The following is a 23,055-nucleotide window of genomic DNA, read 5'->3' as shown; positions in this document are numbered from 1 at the left end:
CATTCCTATGTTGGCTGTTGGCATCCTTCACTACTGTTTCATCTGAAGGTCTGATCAACACAGAGAAGCAGAGAAAGTGAAAATATTAGACTGATGCTGCAGAAAGTTCAACTTCATCAACTTTTCGAGAAAAAAAGTTTACAGACTGAAACCTCTCCCAGTGTTTTTCAAGGCTGATTTTTAGGTTATTGAAGTGTTTTTAGTGTTCCTTTAGAATGTTTCAGTGCTCTCTGAGGAGCTCACATGGGTCCTTCGGGAGGTTATGTGATACTTGTAACATATAATGGTTATTGATGAGGTTAAACAGGTGTTTCAACACACTGAAACCTGTCCTAATTCATATCTGTGTGGAACTGAGATGATTTCTGTCAATCAAAGTGACTCAGCTTTTAGACGCATTGCTTTTTTATCTGAAGCTTGTGGGTTAAATGTTTTCCTTCTGTTGACCCTCTTTCATTAATGCACTAAGAACTGATCAGAGATCTCACTGAGTCTTGTTGGTTTTAATCCATTTTAATTTCAAGTTTAAAAAAGAGTGCGCAACTTGTTTTTAAAACGACTTGAAACAGATATTTACCAAAGCAAGACTAGCTTTATAGTTGCACATGCAAAATAACTCCTACATTGTTCACAATATAACGAACTGTCAGCTAACAAGGATGCTGCTGAAACAGTCCTACTGCTACAATGGCTAGGGGAAAAAGTTCTGGAAAAGCACCGGATCCAGATTGATTCCCCCGTCATCCCTTTTGGAGATTTTTCTGGAATCCTTAAGGAATAGCCTTCTCGACACATCCATGTGGAGTGCCCTAATCACATTATTTCGAAAACCATAAATACATTATTTCGATAACCATAAGACCTGCAGAAGTCTTAACGCAGTCTGGTCTCTCAACCTTTTAAAATCTCTAAAAGTCGCCTGAAAGGAAATCCTTTATCACCATTGCTGAGTCAATATCACCATAAGGTGCCTTTGAGACTTCCCCATTTCCAAAAAAAACCCTGAGATTTTCCATTGAACTTCATATTCATTGTATTAAGTAAATGTTATGCTGTTAGAAATGCATGTTGGTCAAGCTCCAACACTTTTTATAAATTAACTGCAAGCAGATAATGTACATGCAAACAGCAAAATATGTCCACCCTGTCATGGACAAATTCAAAGTAGAGTAAATACATTGTAATTACGTAGTGATTATAAAATGTACATTTTCAGAAAGCTATTTAGTCCCTTTCTCAACAATATATTTTAGTTAATGGGAAAAATATTTGGATAATAATGAAATTATGGCAAACTATTTGTTTCTCTATAAAATCTGCGAGAGTTGCACTTTCTTTTCTAAATAAAATCTAACAACAAAGATATCTGGTCAAACTTTCAAACAATCTTATTTGGCCCTCATTTGTTTATAAAGGAATCACACAAAGGGTTTTGCTAACTTGTGAAAATAATTAGTTTATTTTCATAAAACATGAAAATTACAGGGTGGACAATGACATGACAGGGTGGACCTTGGGCATGACAGGGTGGACACGTTGTGAAATGTCATTGAATGGCCTAATAAATGCAATAGATCTAACGGAAATTATGTAAAAAAAAAATGTCAGAGCTTGTCATACAAGCTCTGGGCATCAGGGATGTCTCCTCCATGGGCCACAATCCGGTCTGCTGACCTCTTGAGGGCCCCACCCACACCGTCTGGTGCCCCCTTCCCATGACTAGCCTCAAAGAAATTCCACGTTATTTCTTTGAAGCCATACTTGTAGGGTTCCGTTGAGAGGTAGAAGAAATTTCCCTTTTGTCGATACTGCGTTGCAGGCCCGTCGCTGAAAAAATGAAGTATGCTGACTTGAGGGTGTCGCTCTCTCACTACCTTCAGAACTGGATCAAGGTGGGCCCAGATGGCCACAGGGTCGTGTCTTCTGGAGGGTGATATGGAGCAGAAGGTGTGCGGCGCTTGTTCACCAGCAGTGTAGAGCACTCCAGTGTGCAGACTGGCCTGCTGGTGTGAGCCTCCAAAATGCACAGATTGTATTTCTTTGCTGTACTTGCATGAGTAATTTTCGCTAAAATCTATATGCAAGATAGACTCGTTGTGCGTCAGGCTCCTCCTGAGCTCCTTGTAGGCATCAAACTGCCATTTAATGTTGAAGACATGGCGCCTAAAATGGAGAAGCCTCTCCTGGAAATCTGCGTTAAGGTCATGCTCCGTTGTTGTTATCTTCCTTTTCACTGTGATTGTTGACACCTTCTCATCCTTCGTGATCTTCTCTGTCATCCACTGCGATAAACAAATGTTCTCTTCCCCAGGAGTTTTCAGCATCGGGTGACAAGTTAGGAGGCATTCACTGCACTCACCGTAAGCACAGACCTTGGCTTTCGGGTCACACATGGTTGCTTCAGACATTTCCTCAATGTTTTTTGAGGACAGCAACCCTTGGCTCTGCAAGGCATTGGCCATGAATTGCAAGTTCTCATGTTTTTTGCAGAGACATGTGTCACGGTCAGAGGAAGAGGGGGTTACCACCCAAAAGGGTCTGAGACGGCAAAAGGAGGTGTATGACACATGGCCAATGTGCTCAGAGAGAAACCTCCTATGCAAGTTCTTCATTGTATGAGTAAGCAACCTCTTCTGCATCTTTTTCTTCAGCCGTGTGACTGTTTGTTTGCGGCCAGTCGTCATTCGACTAACATCATCTCGAAGAAAAAACGATGTAACGTTCTTCTTAATCTCATTTCGACTGACGCACCTCCTCCCACAGTAGGTAAGATCCACAGGATACTTTGCTCTCTTTTTAGAGCAGCCAAAAGCAGTCTGGGCATGCTTTTGGAGCTTGTACTTCTTCAGAATGTTTCCACAGACCACTTTTGCTATCAATTGCTTCTCTCTGTTTGTTTTCGCATTTTCATATTTTCTTCTAATATCTTCAATCATGGATGTATGGAAAAGAAGAGCTCTTTTGATGGGTGAATTCACTTTTAGACGTCCCAACAGAGCATTGACTTTTGCACGTGGTGATTTCCCCATGGTTCTCGGTTGTCTTGAGTGTCTTGAGACTTTCTTTCTTGGCCCTATGGAACCTCTTCTTATATTTCTCAGTTTTAGTTTTCTCTTTTGCGAGCTGTGCCTCCAATATTTCTATCTGATTTTTCAGTTTCCTCTTCGAACTTCTTCGAATGCTTTCCCCTTGACGCCGTTGCCTGAAACACAAAATACTTGTAAGGATTTTTAGTAAGATTTTAGCGAGTTAGTTATCAATACGTCATTTTATGGGGACATAAACAGTTGATAATTGTCCTTCAAATAAATCTAAACTTTTTAATAAGTCTTATTAGCTAATCTTCCAATAATCTAACCTGGAGGGCCCTGGCTCAGGCTGATTTTCAGGAGCTGCAGGGGAGTTGGGTGGTGTCTCTGACTGTAGCAAAGCACTGGCCCTGTTTCTGGCTCTGGCTTGACTCTTTGCCTCTCTCCATTTCTTTCTTTTTGCCCTCTTCTCTCTCTCACTGAGCTCATTGACACCCTTCTTCTTTCCAGTCTCTCTGTCTTTATTCCATTTGTCCCTCTCTTTCTCAAGGTACTTTCTTCTTCTGTCCGGGTCAGCATCACGACGTTCCCGATATCTCCTTGCTATCTCAGCTCCTTTTGAGCTCATTCCTTGAAAAAGACACTTCAAAATGTTCCCTTACACACTAATTGGCGGTCCAGGTTAACTAGGCTTGCCTTATCAAACTAGGGTTGCTGATACCGCCAAAAAAGTCCATATTGTCCACTCCTACTATGTATAGCATGTACTGTTATAAAATGTGTGTAATAACTGTTGTAATATGTGTAACATTATCAGCTTGTGGCATAAACTACGCACATGTCCTTCCTGTCACGAACCATGTCCACCCTGTCATGGAAGGCTTGATGATAGGGTGGACAATGACATGGTGGACATTTTTGGCTAATGTTAGCATTTAATGAGCACATGGTGGACCTTCAGTTAGCAACATGAATCAATTAGCAAGGTGACTGTGTACTGTTTAACAAATATCTTTCAAATTTCTGAAAGGTTTTTATATTAATTGATATTTCACTACGACAGAGTGGACATGTTAAGCTTGACAACATCCAACTACACACATAATATGATGAAAATTACGAAATATAAGTGTAAATACTTACTCTGCAACTAGCCACTGTTTCAGCCTCCAATGAAGAAAGACAAAATGGTGGTAGTAATGTAACTGAAAACATCAGAGGGTTTCTTAAAGGGGCAATTACCCCATAATGACAGGGTGGACAGCAATTTCAGGGACACATGCAAAATGTTCAATATGATTATGAAAATAGACTATACATGATCAAAATGACTCGTTTTATCAAATAGCTTGTTTTGGACAATAAAACCATATACATTTTTGGGGGATTTAGTATCATTTAACCACTTATTACGCAAACTGTAGTTAGCAGAGCAGTGTGTGGGACATGCCAAAATCACGTACATCCAATGAAAAAAAACTGTATAAAATGAAGGAAACACATTTCAAGAGACTTATCATTGTACTGATATGTGTGTAAATGTTTGGCCATTTATAATAAAACCTCAGAGTTTCATTATTCTGCTACATTTTCATGATGACTGAGTGATTCTGATGAGGACACCAAAGGCACTTTATAGTGATATTGACCCTGCTATTCACCTTGTAATAGAACATTTGAGTGGCTATTAGCAGCATTGATATGCCCTGGACCCAAAGTTGGATCACAAAGCTGCAAAGGTAAGACATGATTTATGATTATGGCTATATAAGTTGTTTTTCGTATTCTTCGGCTGCTAGTTTATTGAGTTCTGCTGGTCAAGTGATGAGACTTATTGTTGCAATCTGTGCAGTCTTAGTTTTAATAGTGACATTTTTGTCAGCAAGAAGTAACAAAATTACTACATGCACCATTAGCAGGGTTTTGCTATGTAAGCATTTAGTTGCTTGATGTTGGAATTGAGTTTTGTTGAGTTTTGTTAAGATAAAATTGGTTATCAGAGCTTCTTCCAGTTACGTGTGTGCAGGATGAATATGTTGCCATATTCCTTATCTAGTGTTTTTTGTGATGTAAGCAGCTGTCCCCATTCCAAGAAACCACCTCTAGTGTGCGAGCATTTATTGGACAATGTTGTCCTCCAAAGGCCAATGTCCATACAATATAAAATAATACATTTTTCATATACAGGTTGTGGAAACAATATGATCCACACATGACATCTAGTGCAACACTAAATACAAAAGATCAGTCAATAACTAAAACAAATTAAGAGAAATTATGAAGATAGATATTATAATACATTTTTTCAGTTAACACAATTGAAAAGCAAACATTTATTTTAACTACTACTATATTTTAAGACATTTTCAGTTGCAATAAAAATTATACAGAAATCTGAAGATCCGGGAATAAAATAAGTAACTCAGGGTATTTGAAGAGATTTTGCATCATTTGTAAAAATAAAAATAAAAAGACCAGTACAACATGATTACTAATTTAATTACAGAACAAAATATATTTCAATAACAATGTGCAGATTGTATTTAGTGAAGAACATCCTCGCCATGGAATAACAAAGAATCATCACAATTATACAATTGGGATCAATGATACAAAATTTTTTTTTTTTTCACAATCTAACTAATCATATTGAAATTAAAGTGTTGTCAAAAGTATTACAGTCTGTGATTAACTCTCCTTATATTTTAGGAATGTTTGTTGATGTTAATGAATTAGTATTTTTTCTTCTATTGCTCTGACTGAAGGTTCAACTGAATCTCTTCTGTCACACTTTGTCTCCTCATGTTGTTTCTGAAATTGCTCAATCTGGTTTTCTACTTTCTTCATCCTTTCTTTCATTATTTTCATTATTTCATCTGTTTTATGTTGTATTTCCTGTGTGGTCTTTAAACGGTTATGATATTTCGTATTTTTGTTGTCCAGGTCATGTTTGATCTTTGATAGACTTGACTTTTTGTCACCTTTGTTCCATGAGTATTTTATATTTACTAACTCAAGTTTCTTTTCATTCTTCTCCCTCTCTAGCTCCACCTCCCTCAGCAGTGACATGTCTTTTTCTCTGGAGATTTTCAATTCTTTCTCCTGTTCCATCAAAACTGAAATCACATGTAGAATGTCTTTCTTTTCTTCCTCTTTATCCTGTAACATTTCATCATCCAAATCCTTTGTTTTCGTACATCTTTCGACAAGTGGATATTTTTCTCCGGTTCCATCTTTAGTTTCATTGTCACAGTCCATCTTGCTATCTGTATACAAACAGAGGAGGACAACTGAGGAGAAATGGTGCAAAAACCAAAACAGAACTAAATTCTGAGATAAAAGCTGGTGGTCAAATTATAACCTGTACAAACAAAAAGATGTAGGTCCTATTTTTAAAACCTGTTTATTCATTATTGTACTAAAACTCATTTTGTCTGCCATGAGGAAAATTGCAACGTACAAAGTTTAGCATAAAATAGACAAAATTGTGTTTGTTGGTAATGCAGTGATCACATCATACCCAGGAATTCTGGAAGGACCTGTGCTACAACAGTCAATAAAGTGTGATAGTTATTGACATTTAGAAATACGTTAAAGTTTGTAACTCACGGCTTTTGTTTTGTCTTTGTTTCCCAAAAATAAAGAAAGCTACAGAAATGCAGGAAATCAGGAAGCAAACAGCTAAGACCACCGTAATACGAACACCAGAAGAAGACGTGGTCATGAATACATCATCTGAAATGACAAACAAAAGAAACAACATGACATTTGTATACAAGATGACTTTAAAGAAAGAAAACAACTTTTTCACCTAGAATTCCGATTTGTGTCTCTCTGGTCTGGTTGATGTTCCTTTGTTGGACTCTACAGGTGAAGCTGTTGCTGTGTCTCTTCTCCACAGTCACTCTGCTGCTGACAGTATAGAGGTGATCAGGACCTCTGATTGTCTCTGTAGGTCCAGCAGAGAGGAGGTTTCCCTCACCGTCCAGCCACAACACCTCCGGCTCTGGATACCAGCCTCTAGACTCACACTGTAACACCACTCTTCTGATGGCTTTATCAATCTCTGCTATGATAACAACAGGGGAGGAAAGAGCACCTAATGAGAAAAGAGAGGACAATATTCATTGTATTAAATGTTATCACTGTAACCAAAATCACATTGCTGATTTAATAAACAGAAGTTCAGATAAGACTATTAAATAATATCTTACCAACAACAAGATCAACCACAGATGTACCCAGTGTTGGAATGTGGCATCTGTATTTTCCCTCATCAGAGAGTTTGACTTTGGAGAGTTTCAGTGAAATGTCTCCATGTTTCAGACTGTCAGTTGCCACTGAAGTTCTTCCCACGAATGATGGGTTCTGATTAACCAAAAGCTCCACACCATCACGCCTCACATGGACAAACCTGGGGTTGAGGTCCAGTCTCGACCACTCCAGCGTCTTAGCAACAACATCAGTGGCAGGTTCCAGGTGACATGGCAACATGATGTCATCACTAACCATTGTGAGTATTGGCTTGGAAGGGCCGACCATCTGAGACTGACCTGAGGAAGAGACAAAAGTAGTTTTAACTGCTGCGTATTTCCCTTCGTGTGGCTTCCTTTTCTTGTTTCACTATATAAAATGATTGTGCTCTTAATACATTTATAATTCATCAATAGAACATTTGAGTAAATTTGGTTTTGGGGTATAGCTTCCAAACTGTCTTGGTGGCTGAACTAGTTTACGGTTCAAAGGGTGGTACGCCTAAGTCCTCACCCTACCCCAATGCCTATATCCCCTGCAGGTGGCAAAGACTCAATGGGATTCTCTCAGCCTGTACCCGACCAGGCCCCATGAGACAGGGGCCATGCTCCAGACCGGCACGCTCCCCACCCGGATCTCACTATTCCGATTCGTCCGGGGTCCGTGAATCACTCTTTTAGCCTCTCACAGCATCAGCTATAATCCGGGTATTGTCCCAGATCATTGTGATGAAGAAGGGACTGAGCCTGAAGATGAAGTTCTGTTAATTTACCAGTCAATCTACGTTTTAACCTTCACCCATGTACATGAGCTTTGGGTAGTCACCAAAAGAATGAGATCTCAGAGTAAGGACTTCAGAGATCTGAGTAGAGCCGCTGCTTCTTGGTGTCAAGAGGTGCCAGTTGAGGTAGATCAGGCATCTGATCAGTATTCCTGCTGGATGAAGGCTTTCGGGCACCTCAAACTGGTGGGGGACCCCAGGTTAGACCCAGGACACAGTGTAGAGATTATACAGCATATTTTATGCAATTTGGGAATGCTTTGGGATCTCCCAGGAGGAATTGGAAGATGTTGCTGAGGAAAAGGACATCTGGACAACCATACTTAGCGTGCTGCCACCATGAAGGATGGAAGGACGATTGTTCTTGGGAGCACACACTGCTTGCTAGAGCTCAGAGACAAATGGAAGAATTTAGAATGTTTAGGGCTTTAAAAATACTTTTAGATGTTATGTTCCACCTGCTGAGATTTAACACATCAGGTCATTTTCTTTACAATTCAACGTCTATTGAGCATTAACTTTTACGCAAAGACACCTCACCCAGATTAGGGGTACCAAAGCCCCACGCTAAAGTCTGTAGCACATCCCTAAACCCTTGCAAACATATCGGGGCTATGTCAAAGCCTGAGAGAGCGGATAGTTATTGCACCAACTACTATAAATGTTCATGATATTAAGTTTGGCTCCAGTATAACTGATTTGGTTTCACTTATTTTACTTAACTTAAATTGTGACCTTTTACCTTTAAACAGTTCCAGTTTTTTGTACGTAACTTACCTCCACAAAAGTGTGTGAGGAGAAGGAAGACAGCAGTGTGATAAAAAACCAAAGTATTGACAGCTTTGAGGTGAGATTTAATGGCTCCTCTTTCCCAGTGGTGAAACATCCTGAAAACTAAAATAAACAATTGAAAAATAACTTGACAGTATATTTTGACAGTATATTTTAACAATCAGTCTTATAAAGCTCAAGGCAGTTTGCACAGTTATCGATCCATATTTGAATAGCTTTAAATATTTTTGCTAATACTATAAATAGCATAGATTATAAATAACAGATTTTTCATCACTGCAGTGTTGATCATAGCCAGAGCTTTCCATAGTAGACATTGGTTTTAATACATTTTACTATGGCATGAGAAGGAAGTATTGGTAGTCACTATGGTGTCATGTGCTAACCTAAGCACAGACATACACTTGGGAAACAAAGCTTGATATACAAGCTAGGTTGTCAAAAACAGGATTCAAAACTTAAATTCAAATACACTCTATGAAGATCATTAGTTTAGTCTAAATTTGAAAGTACTGACTGTACATATTGACTCTAATAACTGTTTAGAAATAAAAAGTGTTGTCGATTGATTGTAGATGTGCTCTTATTCTGTTATTCTGAAAGTAGGTCATTTGTAATTTCAATGAAAAGTTAGGGTAAATGTTGCTTAAGTCCTTTTTTTTGTTTAAAATTGACATACCTTGTGTCTCGAAGAATCGCCTACGTTGCAGGACCAAATGTGTACTTTGACCAACTGTAAGTCTGTGGTGTGTGTGTGTGTGTGTGTGTGGGTGGCTGTGTTTGCAGTCTTTAAGTTGGCTGACACGAGGAGCATGTCTGGATGAGTGCCTGTCATTATCTTTCAAAGAGTGTCTTTTTACATTTATATTGTGTACCAACATCAGAACTCCTTTAGTGGAGTTGCAGCAACTGCATGGTGCCCACCACAACATTCTGAATTAAAAAAATACATACATGTACATAAATACATGAATGACAACCCCACCCATACAGTTCCAACACATCACAGTGAATGACACTGTCAGATCATGTATATTGTTTCTCAACGTGGCTTTTTTCTTGAGTGAAATGACACAAAATCACAAGTTTTGTGTTTCATTTACTTTATTACTACAACTGCTTACATATTAACAGTTGGAACTGAACTTTGACATTGTCGATCATAAAAGGTAACTAGTGGCAAGATATAAAACAGCAGAGCATAAATCAACATGTTATGGGCGAAACAAGGAAGTTGAATCAAAAAGCATTCTGTGTAATTAAATGGATGTGTGGTTGATATACTGCAGAGGGCAGAAGAGGGTCTTTTTTGTGTGTCTTTGACCCGAGAGGAAAAGAGAGGAAGAGTCACTAAGAAGGAATTCCAATACCAATAGTACCATACTATTGAGTATGCCAGAAAAACATTTATGTTCTTAATACATAGTATGTCAAATGTGGTATGCCAACAAAACCAGAATGTTCTACTACATCCGGTAACATTTTGGATATGTTTGATGTTTTATGTGCCTGCCTAGTTTTAACAGTAAAAGTGAACTATTTAAGTTGTGCTTCTTGGTTCAAGGCTTTCATCCCCTGAGCTTCACATAGCAACACAAGTTGATCCATGTTTATTGATATGAAAGAAGATGCATTAGTTTTCACAGTATTAATATCTGTTTGAACAGGGACATAGCCTGGTTAACCCGCTCCAAAATGGATTGTTGCTACATATCTAGTTTTACCTGATTATTTAAATGTGTTCGTTGTTGTTAATCTTTGTGAATTCGTGCTGTAAACCTGTGATTCCCTGATGCTATATAAACACTCTAATAACTTTCTCAAATTATCTCTATGTCGCACACACAGTCAAACCTTCTAACCTTTCAGTCACCAGAAATAATCTGTGAAGAGGAAGTTCCCACCTACACAATATTCATCAGTCATTCAGTCTGATGCTCAGACAGTCAGCAGCAAGACATCATGGATGTCACAGCTCTCTGCAGACTGTGTGAGTACTGAGTCTGTCTCTCTCTTAATCTGCCACTATTAAACATTTATATCGTAATGTATGTGCAAATAAAAGCATCTACTATTTTCCTTTATGTCACCAGTAATAAATGTACTGGTGCTTCTGGCTGCAGAGAAATCTGGTAAGTAGAAGTTATTTATGTCCATATATGCTTAATGTGCATTCATTTGATTTGCTGACAAGTGCATGACTCATTTCTACCACAACTGCAAATATTTTACTGAGAAAATGAACGTCTTATTTTCAGATGCAGCTTTTCTTCGTGTAGTTCCAAACAGGCTCCAGCTCTTTGAATATGACTCGATCTTCTTTGATTGTGAGGGATTCGATGACATCACCGAGTGGAGAGTAATGAGGAGGATCATGGGAGTTGAAACAATATGTTGCGCTGATTATGAGACTTCAAGAGAGCCGTGTGTTATTCAAAATGCCTTTTCATTGGACAGTGGAGAATACTGGTGTGAAGCTAAAGGAGGAAACAGAAGTAATTATATCAGTATCCATGTTAGTGGTATGTTAAACATGATTTTATTCAAAAATAACAAAGAAAAAATAATAATGGTAATTTCTGGGTTTTGTTCATGTAAATTCAACATAGTCTGCCATTTAAAAGATGCTGTAACAATATTGATATGTGTGGTACATTACATTAGGATATTAAAAGGGGACTTAATGGAGATAAAAAAATCATGCTATGTTTGTATTTTAATACACTAAATTAGAACCTTATATCCTTGCTCTCTTTTTACATGAATTAATAATAGCATTGAATAACTGATAAAACCCTTATTGTCAGCTGGTCCTCTGATCCTGGAGAGTCCTGCTCTTCCTGTGATGGAGGGATATGATGTGACGTTGAGCTGCAGGACCAAGATGGCGTCCTCTGGCCTTATAGCTGATTTCTATAAAGATGGCACCCTAAAAGGGACCGGCTATGAGGGAAACATGACCATCCACAATGTCTCCAAGTCTGATGAAGGACTCTACAAGTGCATCCTCAGTAGTGTGGGAGAGTCAGCAGAGAGCTGGCTGACTGTCGAAGGTGAGACACAACAAATACCCTGAATGATGAACCATTTTTAAACACTTGCTGCAGAAGAATCACACATTTATAACACAAAGCTCTTACATTAACCTCTATTACTTCATGAAGAGACACAACCTTCCCACCATCACCCCCCAAATCTCTCACTACTGTGGATCACTGTGGTCATGTTTCCATTGGCACTGCTGCTGGCGGGACTTTGTCTATGTGGAAAACGCAGAGGTACAGTATATTGAAACAGAAGAAAAATATTGAGAACATTTTTTTTATGTTTTACTGTTGCGCTTGCTTTCCATTTTTCCTGATGATGACATTGTAATGGAAGTTTTCTTTTCTGTACTCCAGAATTGGTCTGCACGGAGTCAACACCAAGATCAAACTCAGGGGAAACGGAAGCAGGTGAAGCACACAAAGCGTGTAAATATTCTTGTCATCATCAAAGCTATCTTAAGTAAGACGAAAATTTTCCACAAATGTAATCTCTTCAGCAATTGTTAATATCTTTCTGTTCTAAAAAGTAGAAAATGTCATGTATGACAGTAACCTGATGACCTCTACCAAACCCCCTACAAGTATATACAGCAACAACATCTACAACCTCTTTAAATTCTATCGAGTGTTTGCGTGTTTTTTTCAGTGTCTGGACTGTTCATCCACAGAGGGCCATGTATTCTCACACCAGAGCAAACATCAGTTACACATGTACTTTACTTTACACAAACAAACCTAGAATGCTGCTTATAAACTATGTAAAAAAAAAGTGCTTGTATGCAAGTTCACCACCCTGCAGGTTGTTGTTTCCAACAGTATTTTCTGAACCAATGTTGCTTTTGTGTCACAAGCAACATTGCTTGTGACACGAAGCCGCAAAGGACAGCCTGGTCTAGTCAAATATGTCAAAAGGTCAGTCTTGGGTGTTTGATTTATATAGCTACATGCTTCTTGTGCACAGACCAGGTGAGAAAACCACATCCAGAAAAAGGTAGGACCCTCAGTGTGTCAGTGCTGCCTGAACTCTGATGGAGGAGGCTCTCCTTAGCCAACACTAATGTGCAAAAGAAAGCACTGTTTGAATTTGTTTTAAGATAGGACTATAAAGAACTCTTCAATTTATTTTTCCAAACAGCTTCAGGTGCATTGCCACAACACTCTGGACTGGAAAAGGGCCTTTTATCTCAATTTACACTCCCTAGGTTTCTGTCTCCTGGATGTTAAATTTCCTCTCCTTTGTGTTCACATTGAGATTGATGGCTCAACGAGGTCTGTGTGGTTGAGCTTCCCTATTCAGTACACAGTCAAGAAAGGTCAATTCACTGCAACTCATCTCCTCTCTGAGGGACCTAACTTAGCATCCACTGAATTACAATAACATACTGTATTATAAGTTAAATTCATGGTTGAAGCATTTCATTTATTTCAACTGCAGAAGCAGGGGTATTCAGCTTTACAGCGACACCAGTCATCGACACTCCCTCAGCAGGTCCCGAGCAAAGTACAACAGATGCATACACCTTCTATTATACCATTGATTAGGTAAGTATCAGAGCACACTGGTCTCCAGTGCGCACCTCGTCTCAAATTGCCATATTTAGCTTTTTAGAGTACTTCTTGTGGCTGCTAGTCAAACCGTTAATTACAAAAACTAATTCTTTTTGCAAGATTTACAAAGTATTTAAACACAATACATTGGTGTGCACTGATATAATCGATTGCCAACAGAACTGTATGAAACTGAAGGAGAAATTATTGTACTTGAAGTTACAAAAATAATAATAATTCTTGTAACAAGTAATCTACATTAAACCCACAATAATTATGTTTGTATGAATTCAAAAATATTTTTAGTTCTAAAACGTGTAAGGATGGACATGTTTTGCAATAGATCCCCTTTTATATTCTAAATCATAATTCATATTGATCCTGTGTGTCGTGCAGGTCACTGAGAGCAGAGACGTCTGACTGAAGGAGAGATGCTGTTTACACCTTATTTTATTTTAGATTTTATGTAATATTTTGATATTAATGTATGTTATATGTGTCATTTGAGGACTTCTGTTTCAAATGTTATACTTGTGATACGACTAGTTGGAGTGTGGCGAATACTCTTAATAAAAAATAAAACTTGCTTGCAGGAAATATGTGGATTCATTGAGCATAGCTGTGTGGCTGTTTATTGTATTTCTCAAAATGGACTGATGTGGTTTTAAGCTGTCTCGCAGCATCAGAGTCTATTTTTAAGAGTGAGCGGTTTATTAGAGCGAGACAGTATTGTTCTATCTGCTCACGTCTGAAGACACTGTTTATACAAACAGAGCAGCTGCAGCTTTTAAATACACTCAATTGTGGTCAACTACTGACATCTGAAGCAGCTTAACGTCACGTAACGTATTGAACCATTAATATAATGAGATTAAACAAGCTACTGACCTGTACTATCAGTGACTCTTGATCGGGCTAGCTCAGGCCTGCCTTGGATGATAAAATAAGTTAAGATAATTCTTTATTAGTCCCACAGTGTGGATATTCGCAGGATTACAGCAGCAGAGTGGATAGTGCAAACAAACAAACAAACAAAAGACATAAGTAGAAAAACAAGATCGAAAGAAGTATAATAAATACGTAGTTACACAGCAAAGGTATAATAAATAAGTAAAAAATGTAAACAAAAAAACAACAAAAACTAACATAGCCGGACTAAATGGTTGTTAAATATTGCACTGTGGAGTGAACAAATTATGAATATTGCACAGTGGAAACATTGGATTTATATTGCACATTAATGAATACATGAATGAGGAATAGTCAGGTTTTGGTATGTGTGGTCTACTGGGAGCAGTATTGATTGTGCAGTCTGACAGCTGCAGGAAGGAAGGACCTGTGGTATCTGTCCTTCACACACCATAGTTGAAGCAGCCGGTTACTGAAGGAGCTGCACAGTGCTGATACAGTGTCCTGCATGGGGTGGTAGATGTTGTCCATCAGGGATGATAGCTTAACCATCATTCTCTTCTCATCACCTTCTTAACCAGTCCAGTTCAGTCTCTTCCTGTCGGCAGTCGCGATGCTGCTGCCCCAGCAGACCACTCCATAAAATATGGCTGACGCCACCACAGAGTCGAAAAAGGTCCTCAGGAGTGATCGATGCAGTCCTAAAAACCTCAGTGTCCTGTCCCTTTTTGTAAAGTGCATGTTGTCTGTCCAGTCCAGTTTATTGTTCAGGTGAACACCCTGATGAGACTGATCTTCTGCTGCAACTGATCCTGCATTTTTATCCGATATCTATTTTTCCCTTCCCCTACCTCAGCTCTGTCTGCACAGTCTTCAGCTCCTCCTTGTTTCCTGATTGAAATACCCTCTTCATTTCCTTGAGGGCCTTTATCGCAGGATGCTGTTACTGCTCTCAAATATATTTATACTACTCTCAAATGTGTCATTTCCATCCCATGGATTGACTGTGTTGTACGTTTTTATGTTGTTCTGTACACATGACATCTTTTGTACTCATGTCCATCCTGGGAGAGGGATTCCTCCTCTGTTTCTCTCCCTAAGATTTAAAGTGTTTTTTGGGGGAGTTTTCCCTGTTTCGATGTGCGGGTCCGGGGACAGAGGATGCCATTTGTTTGTTTTGATTGTAAAGTTCTCTAAGGCAAATTCATGATTTGTGAAGTAGGGCTGTACAGATGACCTTGAATTGAATTATAGCAGCTACAAAAAATGTCACACTTCACATGACCTTTTACATAAAAATTGTTAAATGCAATAAATTATCGGCATAGAAGAGTTGTATAAAATGTCCAAGAGCTTCCACTGGTTTGATTTTGTGTCAGGCTTGGCTTTATTATGGAAGTGGAAGCTCTTGGAGGGTTGTTGTCCTGTAACTTTACGATTTTGGAGGATTTTACCCCTCCAGCCTAGCATGTTGTCGGCAGAGGGCAGACAGTGACTCATTGACTGGAGTTGATGGATCTTGGATAAAGCCTGCTAACGCTACATGAATGCTGGATAACAAGCAGATAGCCTGCAGGAAGAGGGCAGCATTGCAAATGAATGCCTACATTAAGTTTATTTTACCAAGTTTCTGAGTCACTGTAGGCCATGATCTCTTAATCATGACACATTGTTTAGACCCTTCATTCATTAATGTAAGAACAGAGTCCGTATCACAGAACAAACACAAATTGATGTTCAAGATGACCTTTCTCCAGTGTAATAGTAGTTATTTATTCCACATCTTCTTATCGGTAACCTTTACACTAACATGAGATACGTGCTATTTTCACAACATTGCAAAGATAATACAGTATTCAATCACAAGCCCAGTATGTGTGCTTCAGATAAAAGAGACGCAACACTGTTCAGTTGACCACAGTGAGTGTATCTAAAAGCTGCGGCAGCTGTGTGAACGTTGTTCTCACACATGTGAACAGACAGAGATGGAACAGGTCGGTTTAACTGTTTGACCATAATAAACTGACACTTCTTAAAAATAGACACAGATGCTTTGGTTCACCAAAGAACTCAGATGAAGGCTGCATGATGACATTAGTTCATTTTAAAATGCTTCACATGACCTTACAACAAAGTCAGCCCAGCTCATAATATATATCGTTATTTAATATGAATATACATAATGTGGTAGTTACACTATCTAGCCTAAAGTACACAATGTACACGTTATGCTCAATTTATTCTTCAATTATTATTATGCATAACTTATTACATTTTTCTAAAGAAATTACTGTTTTGTAATACAGTACACATTGGGTGTTGAACTTCCTTATTTCACTCATATGGCTTTGCTAATTTAGGTACACTGTGTGAAGATGTGATTGTTTAAAGCTCGCCCTTCACTCAGCTGTTGCTCAGTAACCTGTAAGACACATAACATAAGAACATAATGTAAAAGTATGTCAAGGAAATATTTAAGTACAGACTTAAGATTATTTTATTATCAAATAACATATTTGTGTGTTGAAAGATAAACTGAAGTGAAAGTATGGATTGGTTGACTGATTTATTGATTTAACAAATATTACCACAGAGCTTATTCCAAATTAAATGTCAACCATTTTAAATTCCTAATTGATGATTACATTTAGGTTACATCTAAAAATATTGACTTCATACAACAATTCCCAAATTGGAGTCAAACATTTTTATATTCTTTTTTTTACATTATATTTTATTATTATTCTAATTTTTAAAAGCATTAGAATCAAAGCTTTGACCAAAAAGTAAAGGGAAATGCTGTTGGAAGCGGTGTCAATTAATATCTGAGTTATCCCATATACTGTATGTGTTTTCGACTTTGAGTCAAAATTATGTTTCAGAAACACTGTAAGGTCTGTTACACCCTACTTGTTGCTTATGATACAGTGCTCAAACAAACATGGATGCCTGTGTCAGTAAAGGTTAGTCTTTCCAATCTCTACAATTCATCCAATATGATGTGGATGCGGCATAAAAAGCCAGTTTTGACTTCAGTCTTACCTACGGGATTGTAGAATATAAGGCATTCTCTTTAGAAGATGGGTTGGTACTTGCTGAGGGCTCTGCTTTGAAAATAGAAGGAATTATGTCAATGTGTTGTCAAAATATTGACTTACTAGAACACTAAATTCACTGAATTTATCACAAAATTTTTCTCTGATGTTGGTTATTACCAAAATCAGTTACCATTCAAATGGCTTTTCAATCACAAGTCTTACCTAGGTGTTGGGTGTCACCCGAGCCCAATGTGTAGTAAAGAGGTCTCAACGCCAATTCATCCTCATCTGAAGGAGAGACAGTATTAGTCAGCTGATGAGTAAATATATCAACATCAGTAATAATGCTCTGGATAAAGTTACGGTTAAGTTTGAATATCTGTTTGTTCCCTTCAATGTGTTTTCTTTGAACCAGGGATAGTTTAACATTTGGGGTTGTGCACTTTTTCTCTCAATTTTGAATTCCTGCTTTTTATGTCTCTCATATTTTTGAACAATTTTTGTCACTCAGCATGAAAACAATGCCAATGGAAAGTCAACTAGGATGCTTTTCCATGGTGGATGCGTACATTTAACACATCCACCTGACTTTGCAGCCAACAAAGAGCACTTGCAGGATGGGAAGGGAGGAGGATGTGTCCAACAAACAGAACATTCAACCATGTGTCCCAAAGTGTTTTTATGGTTTTGTTGCCTCAACCTAACTGTCTTTTTGTAATATCATCCCGGAAAAGATGTTGAGCTGAGCAACAACAGAAAAAGGACAGTTTGCGTCCTTATACACAAAACCAATAGATAGCATTCAGAGACTAATTCACTAACTGACATGAGACTGTGTTGATGGTTATTACCATTAAAATGTGCATGGCAGTTAATTTCTAAACCAAATGATACATTAAAAAATGTGAGCTGTTTTACTGAATAAATACACAATGTAGATATTGCTTATTGTGGTCTGTATAGGATATGAGGTAGAAAAAATATGTCACAGTAAAATTAAAGCAAAGATAATGTCAGGGTAAGTACCTTTCTTCTTCCTCTTTTTTGTTACGACCGCATACGTCACTTTGTCTGCATCCGCTGCATTGGCCTCCACAGAGACTGAGAAAACAACTATACATCCATTCACATAGTAGATACTGTAGACATAAGTCATTTATTTTAATCACAATTTTATTTTCACAAGTAGAGTTGTCATTTTAATCAATAATTCAGTAAACATCATTGGAAAAAATCAACAGGAAATTTGTGTTGCCTCTTTGCGTTGTACGAAGCACTTTATAGTAATTTTTTGAAGTGCTCTAAAGATCCAAATGAATAAATATAATATAGAAAATATTATATATATATAGAAAATATCTTACTTGCTGAGGGCTCTGCTTTGAAAATAGAAGGAATTATGTCAATGTGTTGTCAAAATATTGACTTACTAGAACACTAAATTCACTGAATTTATCACAAAATTTGTCTCCGATGTTGGTTATTACCAAAATCAGTTACCATTCAAATGGCTTTTCAATCACAAGTCTTACCTAGGTGTTGAGTGTCACCCGAGCCCAATGTGTAGTAAAGAGGTCTCAACGCCAATTCATCCTCATCTGAAGGAGAGACAGTATTAGTCAGCTGATGAGCAAATATATCAACATCAGTAATAATGCTCTGGATAAAGTTACGGTTAAGTTTGAATATCTGTTTGTTCCCTTCAATGTGTTTTCTTTGAACCAGGGATAGTTTAACATTTGGGGTTGTGCACTTTTTCTCTCAATTTTGAATTCCTGCTTTTTATGTCTCATATTTTTGAACTATTTTTTGTCACTCAGCATGAAAACAATGCCAATGGAAAGTCAACTAGGATGCTTTTCCATGGTGGACGCGTACATTTAACACATCCACCTGACTTTGCAGCCAACAAAGAGCACTTGCAGGATGGGAAGGGAGGAGGATGTGTCCAACAAACAGAACATTCAACCATGTGTCCCAAAGTGTTTTTATGGTTTTGTTGCCTCAACCTAACTGTCTTTTTGTAATATCATCCCGGAAAAGATGTTGAGCTGAGCAACAACAGAAAAAGGACAGTTTGCGTCCTTATACACAAAACCAATAGATAGCATTCAGAGACTAATTCACTAACTGACATGAGACTGTGTTGATGGTTATTACCATTAAAATGTGCATGGCAGTTAATTTCTAAACCAAATGATACATTAAAAAATGTGAGCTGTTTTACTGAATAAATACACAATGTAGATATTGCTTATTGTGGTCTGTATAGGATATGAGGTAGGAAAAGTATGTCACAGTAAAATTAAAGCAAAGATAATGTCAGGGTAAGTACCTTTCTTCTTCCTCTTTTTTGTTACGACCGCATACGTCACTTTGTCTGCATCCGCTGCATTGGCCTCCACAGAGACTGAGAAAACAACTATACATCCATTCACATAGTAGATACTGTAGACATAAGCCATTTATTTTAATCACAATTTTATTTTCACAAGTAGAGTTGTCATTTTAATCAATAATTCAGTAAACATCATTGGAAAAAATCAACAGGAAATTTGTGTTGCCTCTTTGCGTTGTACGAAGCACTTTATAGTAATTTTTTGAAGTGCTCTAAAGATCCAAATGAATAAATATAATATAGAAAATATTATATATATATATATATATATATATATATATATATATATATATATATATATATATATATATATAGAAAATATCTTACTTTACATTACTGGGTGGGATGCCAAAACTATACCAGTATACTGGTGCATTGTTTGTGTACTCACCTGCTTGATCCTCTACTGAGCTTAGTCCAAGTGTTAGTGTGGACAGGTAGAACAAAGCTGTAGTACAAAGATGGCGTTTGCATTAGATCTGTGCTTAATTTTGTAACAGTAATATTACATTGATTTGATTAATTTATAAAGGGGTGGAAATAGACAACTGATGACAAAATTAGAATTGTTCTTAAATGCGTTAGCATGTTGAAGTGTTTATTCATATAAACATATTTTCAAGCTTTATGGAGCTGTTTTTTATAATTGGGTCTCTATTTAGTTTGGAAATCTGTCCTGCTGGGTTACCAGTATCAATAATACTGCACCTCTCCCCCTACACTCCCAAACTGTAAGCAAAGCTGCAGGTCAATAAAACACTTTTTCAATAAAACAAAACCATTTGTTGGGTGAGATCTGTGCTGCATGCCCTACTCAATCATATAAGGGAAGCGTTCACTGTCTTTGCTTTGCGACCACATTGTTGTTGACAATCTCATTCAATCCCTGAAAGGTCGATCTCACAAAGTGACACATTTTCAGATTCAAAGCAGTTTAGATGCAGAGATTCCATTAGGGGGAGGCACACTTTTCAGCTGCACAGAATGTGAGTTTTTGTAAAAACAATTTAGGACCAGAACTGGGTTGTCAAGATGAGTAATCAATGGTTTATCTGCCATAAAAAACAGCACCATCTACAGACACTAAACGGCATCAACACAAAGTCAAACTCATCACCTACAGACTACAGTCAGCAGTAGCTATGAGCGCTTCTTATCAGCAAAGTTGTTAGTGAAATGTATCCCTACCTCTGTGCCAATAATCTTTGCCAAAGTGAAATAGTCCGACCGCCAACAGCAGAACCATCAACAAAGCGGTAACAACGATCCATGGGGCAGAACTGGACGAGGACGGACTGGAGAAGGTAGGACTAGTCTCTTCAGTGAGATCAGAAAGACAATGATTAAACCTAATATTATCACATATATGTTAAAATAATATTCTGTAACATTGCTGTTTTACCTCTGACAGTCAGCCAGCTCTCTGCTGATTCTTCACCATCAGAGATTCTGCACTTGTAGAGTCCTTCATCAGAGTTAGAAACACTGAGGATGGTGATGTTTCCTGTAGAGCTGTTCCTGATGAGGAGGCCGTCTTTATAGAAATGAGCCGTGATGTCGGAGGAAGTCGTCTTGTTTCTGCAGCGCAGAGTGACAGCGTCTCCCGCCGCCACAGGAAGGACAGGACTCTCCAGGATCACTGAGCCAGCTGAAAAACATGTGTTTGATATTTACGCCAAGTTAAAGTCATGATTTTTTTATGACATAAATGTTATGTTATTAATGCTAACATACCAGTGACATTGATTTTGACGCTGTTGCTGCTCTTTACCGCTCCAGTCTCACACCAGTACTCTCCACTGTCTTCTGGAAACACATTTTGAATGATGCAGGAAGACCCCGTTGAATCCAGCTTACCAGTAGTTCTACATGTGAGTTGTTCCCCATTGAGCCCTTCACAATGGACAATTAGAGACTCATATTCAAAGAACTGCAGTCTGTTTGCGACGACACGAAGAATCACTGAACCTGAAACCAATAAAAACAGGAGATTTGTGTTGATATTGATTTGTAAACTAGTGGAATATAAATCTAAAATATTGTAACCAAATTAAAACACATGAATGTATCTGTGCATGAAAACATAATAAAGGCAACGTCAGTCCAGATCACCAAAATCACATCAGAACATATGTCCCTGCCTACTTCTTAGAGAAGATCAACCAACTGGTACTTACCAACTTTCTGATCAAGAGCACACAGCAGGAACAACACAGTCATTGCTGGAGAGACAAAGAAAAAGAGCTTAACATCACTAAGACGTGTTTGTAGCATCCACATGTTTTATCGACCCCTGCAGCAACTACAGCTGCTCTGATTGGTCTGTTAAATATCATAACTGGTACAGACAAAAACACATTTTGCACCAAAAGATGACAGAATTGAACAGTTCAAACGGCCTCTTGATCATTCTGCTTTTACTCATTGGAGACAGTCAGTACTGACACAGTCGGATGCAGAGAGCTGTGACCTCCATGTTGTCTCACTGCTGACCATCTGAACATCAGACTGTGAGAGTGAGTTCAGAAGTGAGAAGTGGTCTCTTCCTGTGTGGCATTTTTCTGCTGTTGATACAGCAATAACTTTGTTCTTTAGATTGAAAACCTTGTCTCAGAGACAGAGCTGCTGTCGAGGTGGAAATAGCCTCAGTGGTTAAGTTAGTCTCAGTGGGTGGAGCCAAAGAACAAAGACTCGCATACGAGAAGGACATTAAACAACTTTCGACAGAAAAGTGAGACCAAAATAAGTATTATTAAATTTGTGACATTCTGAATTTAGATTTTACGTACAGCATTTCGTCAGCAAGTGGCCATGTTGTAAACCGCATAATACTCTCTCAGCTTGTACGTTCCGTGGTGGTAAGAGTTTCCACAGAGACAGAACCATCGTCACCCACAACAATCATAGAACGTGACACTTGTCAGGTATTTCTAGGTGTTTCACTGGTCTCTTGCATTGTCTTGTGTAAAAGAAAAAACAGTGGTTCTCTTAATACATCTTTTCTCTCATTATATTAATTTTGAAGTTTAAAAGTGCAATTACATGTAAATCTGTCCAGAACTGAAGATGTATAACTGCACTCTACCAAAGTCTATCTTTTCAAAATAAACTTAACAGGAAACTCAGTTGGGTGTAGGCAACACAACTAGTTGGCTAAGTTTAGAAAAGATCTTGAACTACTTAGTTAGATTCAAGCAACAGAAGTACTTGGTTAGTTTCAGGAAAAGATCGTGGTTTGGGTTAAAATAACTACAGAAGT

The 23,055-nt window shown here is 38.0% G+C and overlaps 3 protein-coding genes across 3 annotated transcripts; 1 reads left to right on the top strand and 2 right to left on the bottom strand.

Annotated features, from left to right (window-relative positions):
- Window positions 1-5,511: 5,511 nt before the first annotated feature.
- Window positions 5,512-9,646, bottom strand: LOC137874865 (butyrophilin subfamily 3 member A2-like). The gene is made up of 6 exons (XM_068713831.1): window positions 9,536-9,646; window positions 8,842-8,958; window positions 7,244-7,582; window positions 6,841-7,128; window positions 6,639-6,764; window positions 5,512-6,295 (listed from the first exon to the last, which is right to left on the bottom strand). Exons 2-6 carry the CDS (start codon window positions 8,948-8,950, stop codon window positions 5,754-5,756), a joined length of 1,404 nt encoding a protein of 467 aa, XP_068569932.1. The 5' UTR covers window positions 8,951-8,958; window positions 9,536-9,646; the 3' UTR covers window positions 5,512-5,753.
- Window positions 9,647-10,764: 1,118 nt separating this feature from the next.
- Window positions 10,765-14,037, top strand: LOC137874864 (low affinity immunoglobulin gamma Fc region receptor II-like). The gene is made up of 8 exons (XM_068713830.1): window positions 10,765-10,846; window positions 10,950-10,988; window positions 11,115-11,378; window positions 11,664-11,909; window positions 12,021-12,134; window positions 12,258-12,311; window positions 13,339-13,445; window positions 13,848-14,037. Exons 1-7 carry the CDS (start codon window positions 10,819-10,821, stop codon window positions 13,443-13,445), a joined length of 852 nt encoding a protein of 283 aa, XP_068569931.1. The 5' UTR covers window positions 10,765-10,818; the 3' UTR covers window positions 13,848-14,037.
- A 2,077-nt stretch (window positions 14,038-16,114) lies between these two features.
- LOC137874863 (low affinity immunoglobulin gamma Fc region receptor III-A-like) lies at window positions 16,115-22,328 on the bottom strand. Its single transcript, XM_068713829.1, has 12 exons — window positions 22,242-22,328; window positions 21,974-22,018; window positions 21,531-21,764; window positions 21,199-21,444; window positions 20,985-21,113; window positions 20,188-20,244; window positions 19,734-19,808; window positions 18,931-18,996; window positions 18,425-18,499; window positions 17,621-17,686; window positions 17,403-17,464; window positions 16,115-16,782 (listed from the first exon to the last, which is right to left on the bottom strand). Exons 1-11 carry the CDS (start codon window positions 22,270-22,272, stop codon window positions 17,403-17,405), a joined length of 1,086 nt encoding a protein of 361 aa, XP_068569930.1. The 5' UTR covers window positions 22,273-22,328; the 3' UTR covers window positions 16,115-16,782.
- Between the last annotated feature and the right edge of the window lie 727 nt (window positions 22,329-23,055).

The sequence above is a fragment of the Cebidichthys violaceus genome, unplaced genomic scaffold, assembly GCF_023349555.1.
Source record: "Cebidichthys violaceus isolate CVI_PGR_0920_01 unplaced genomic scaffold, fCebVio1.0.p SCAF_19, whole genome shotgun sequence".
Lineage (NCBI taxonomy): Eukaryota > Metazoa > Chordata > Actinopteri > Perciformes > Stichaeidae > Cebidichthys > Cebidichthys violaceus.
The sequence above is the reverse complement of the archived record's forward strand: the minus strand, read 5'-3'. Positions and strand labels throughout refer to the sequence as shown.

Excerpts from the sequence above, each read along its gene's own strand:
- LOC137874865 (XM_068713831.1), bottom strand. The coding sequence starts at position 8,950 with ATGTTTCACCACTGGGAAAGAGGAGCCATTAAATCTCACCTCAAAGCT. Across the intron at positions 7,129-7,243 it reads TGTGGTTGATCTTGTTGTTG|GTGCTCTTTCCTCCCCTGTT; the intron begins GTAAGATATTAT and ends TTTTCTCATTAG. Across the intron at positions 6,765-6,840 it reads GACACAAATCGGAATTCTAG|ATGATGTATTCATGACCACG; the intron begins GTGAAAAAGTTG and ends TTGTCATTTCAG.
- LOC137874864 (XM_068713830.1), top strand. The coding sequence starts at position 10,819 with ATGGATGTCACAGCTCTCTGCAGACTGT. Across the intron at positions 11,910-12,020 it reads GAGCTGGCTGACTGTCGAAG|AGACACAACCTTCCCACCAT; the intron begins GTGAGACACAAC and ends TACTTCATGAAG. Across the intron at positions 12,135-12,257 it reads TCTATGTGGAAAACGCAGAG|AATTGGTCTGCACGGAGTCA; the intron begins GTACAGTATATT and ends TCTGTACTCCAG.
- LOC137874863 (XM_068713829.1), bottom strand. The coding sequence starts at position 22,272 with ATGGAGGTCACAGCTCTCTGCATCCGACTGT. Across the intron at positions 22,019-22,241 it reads AGCTCTCTGCATCCGACTGT|CAATGACTGTGTTGTTCCTG; the intron begins GTCAGTACTGAC and ends TTGTCTCTCCAG. Across the intron at positions 18,500-18,930 it reads GGGTGACACTCAACACCTAG|TCTCTGTGGAGGCCAATGCA; the intron begins GTAAGACTTGTG and ends TTGTTTTCTCAG.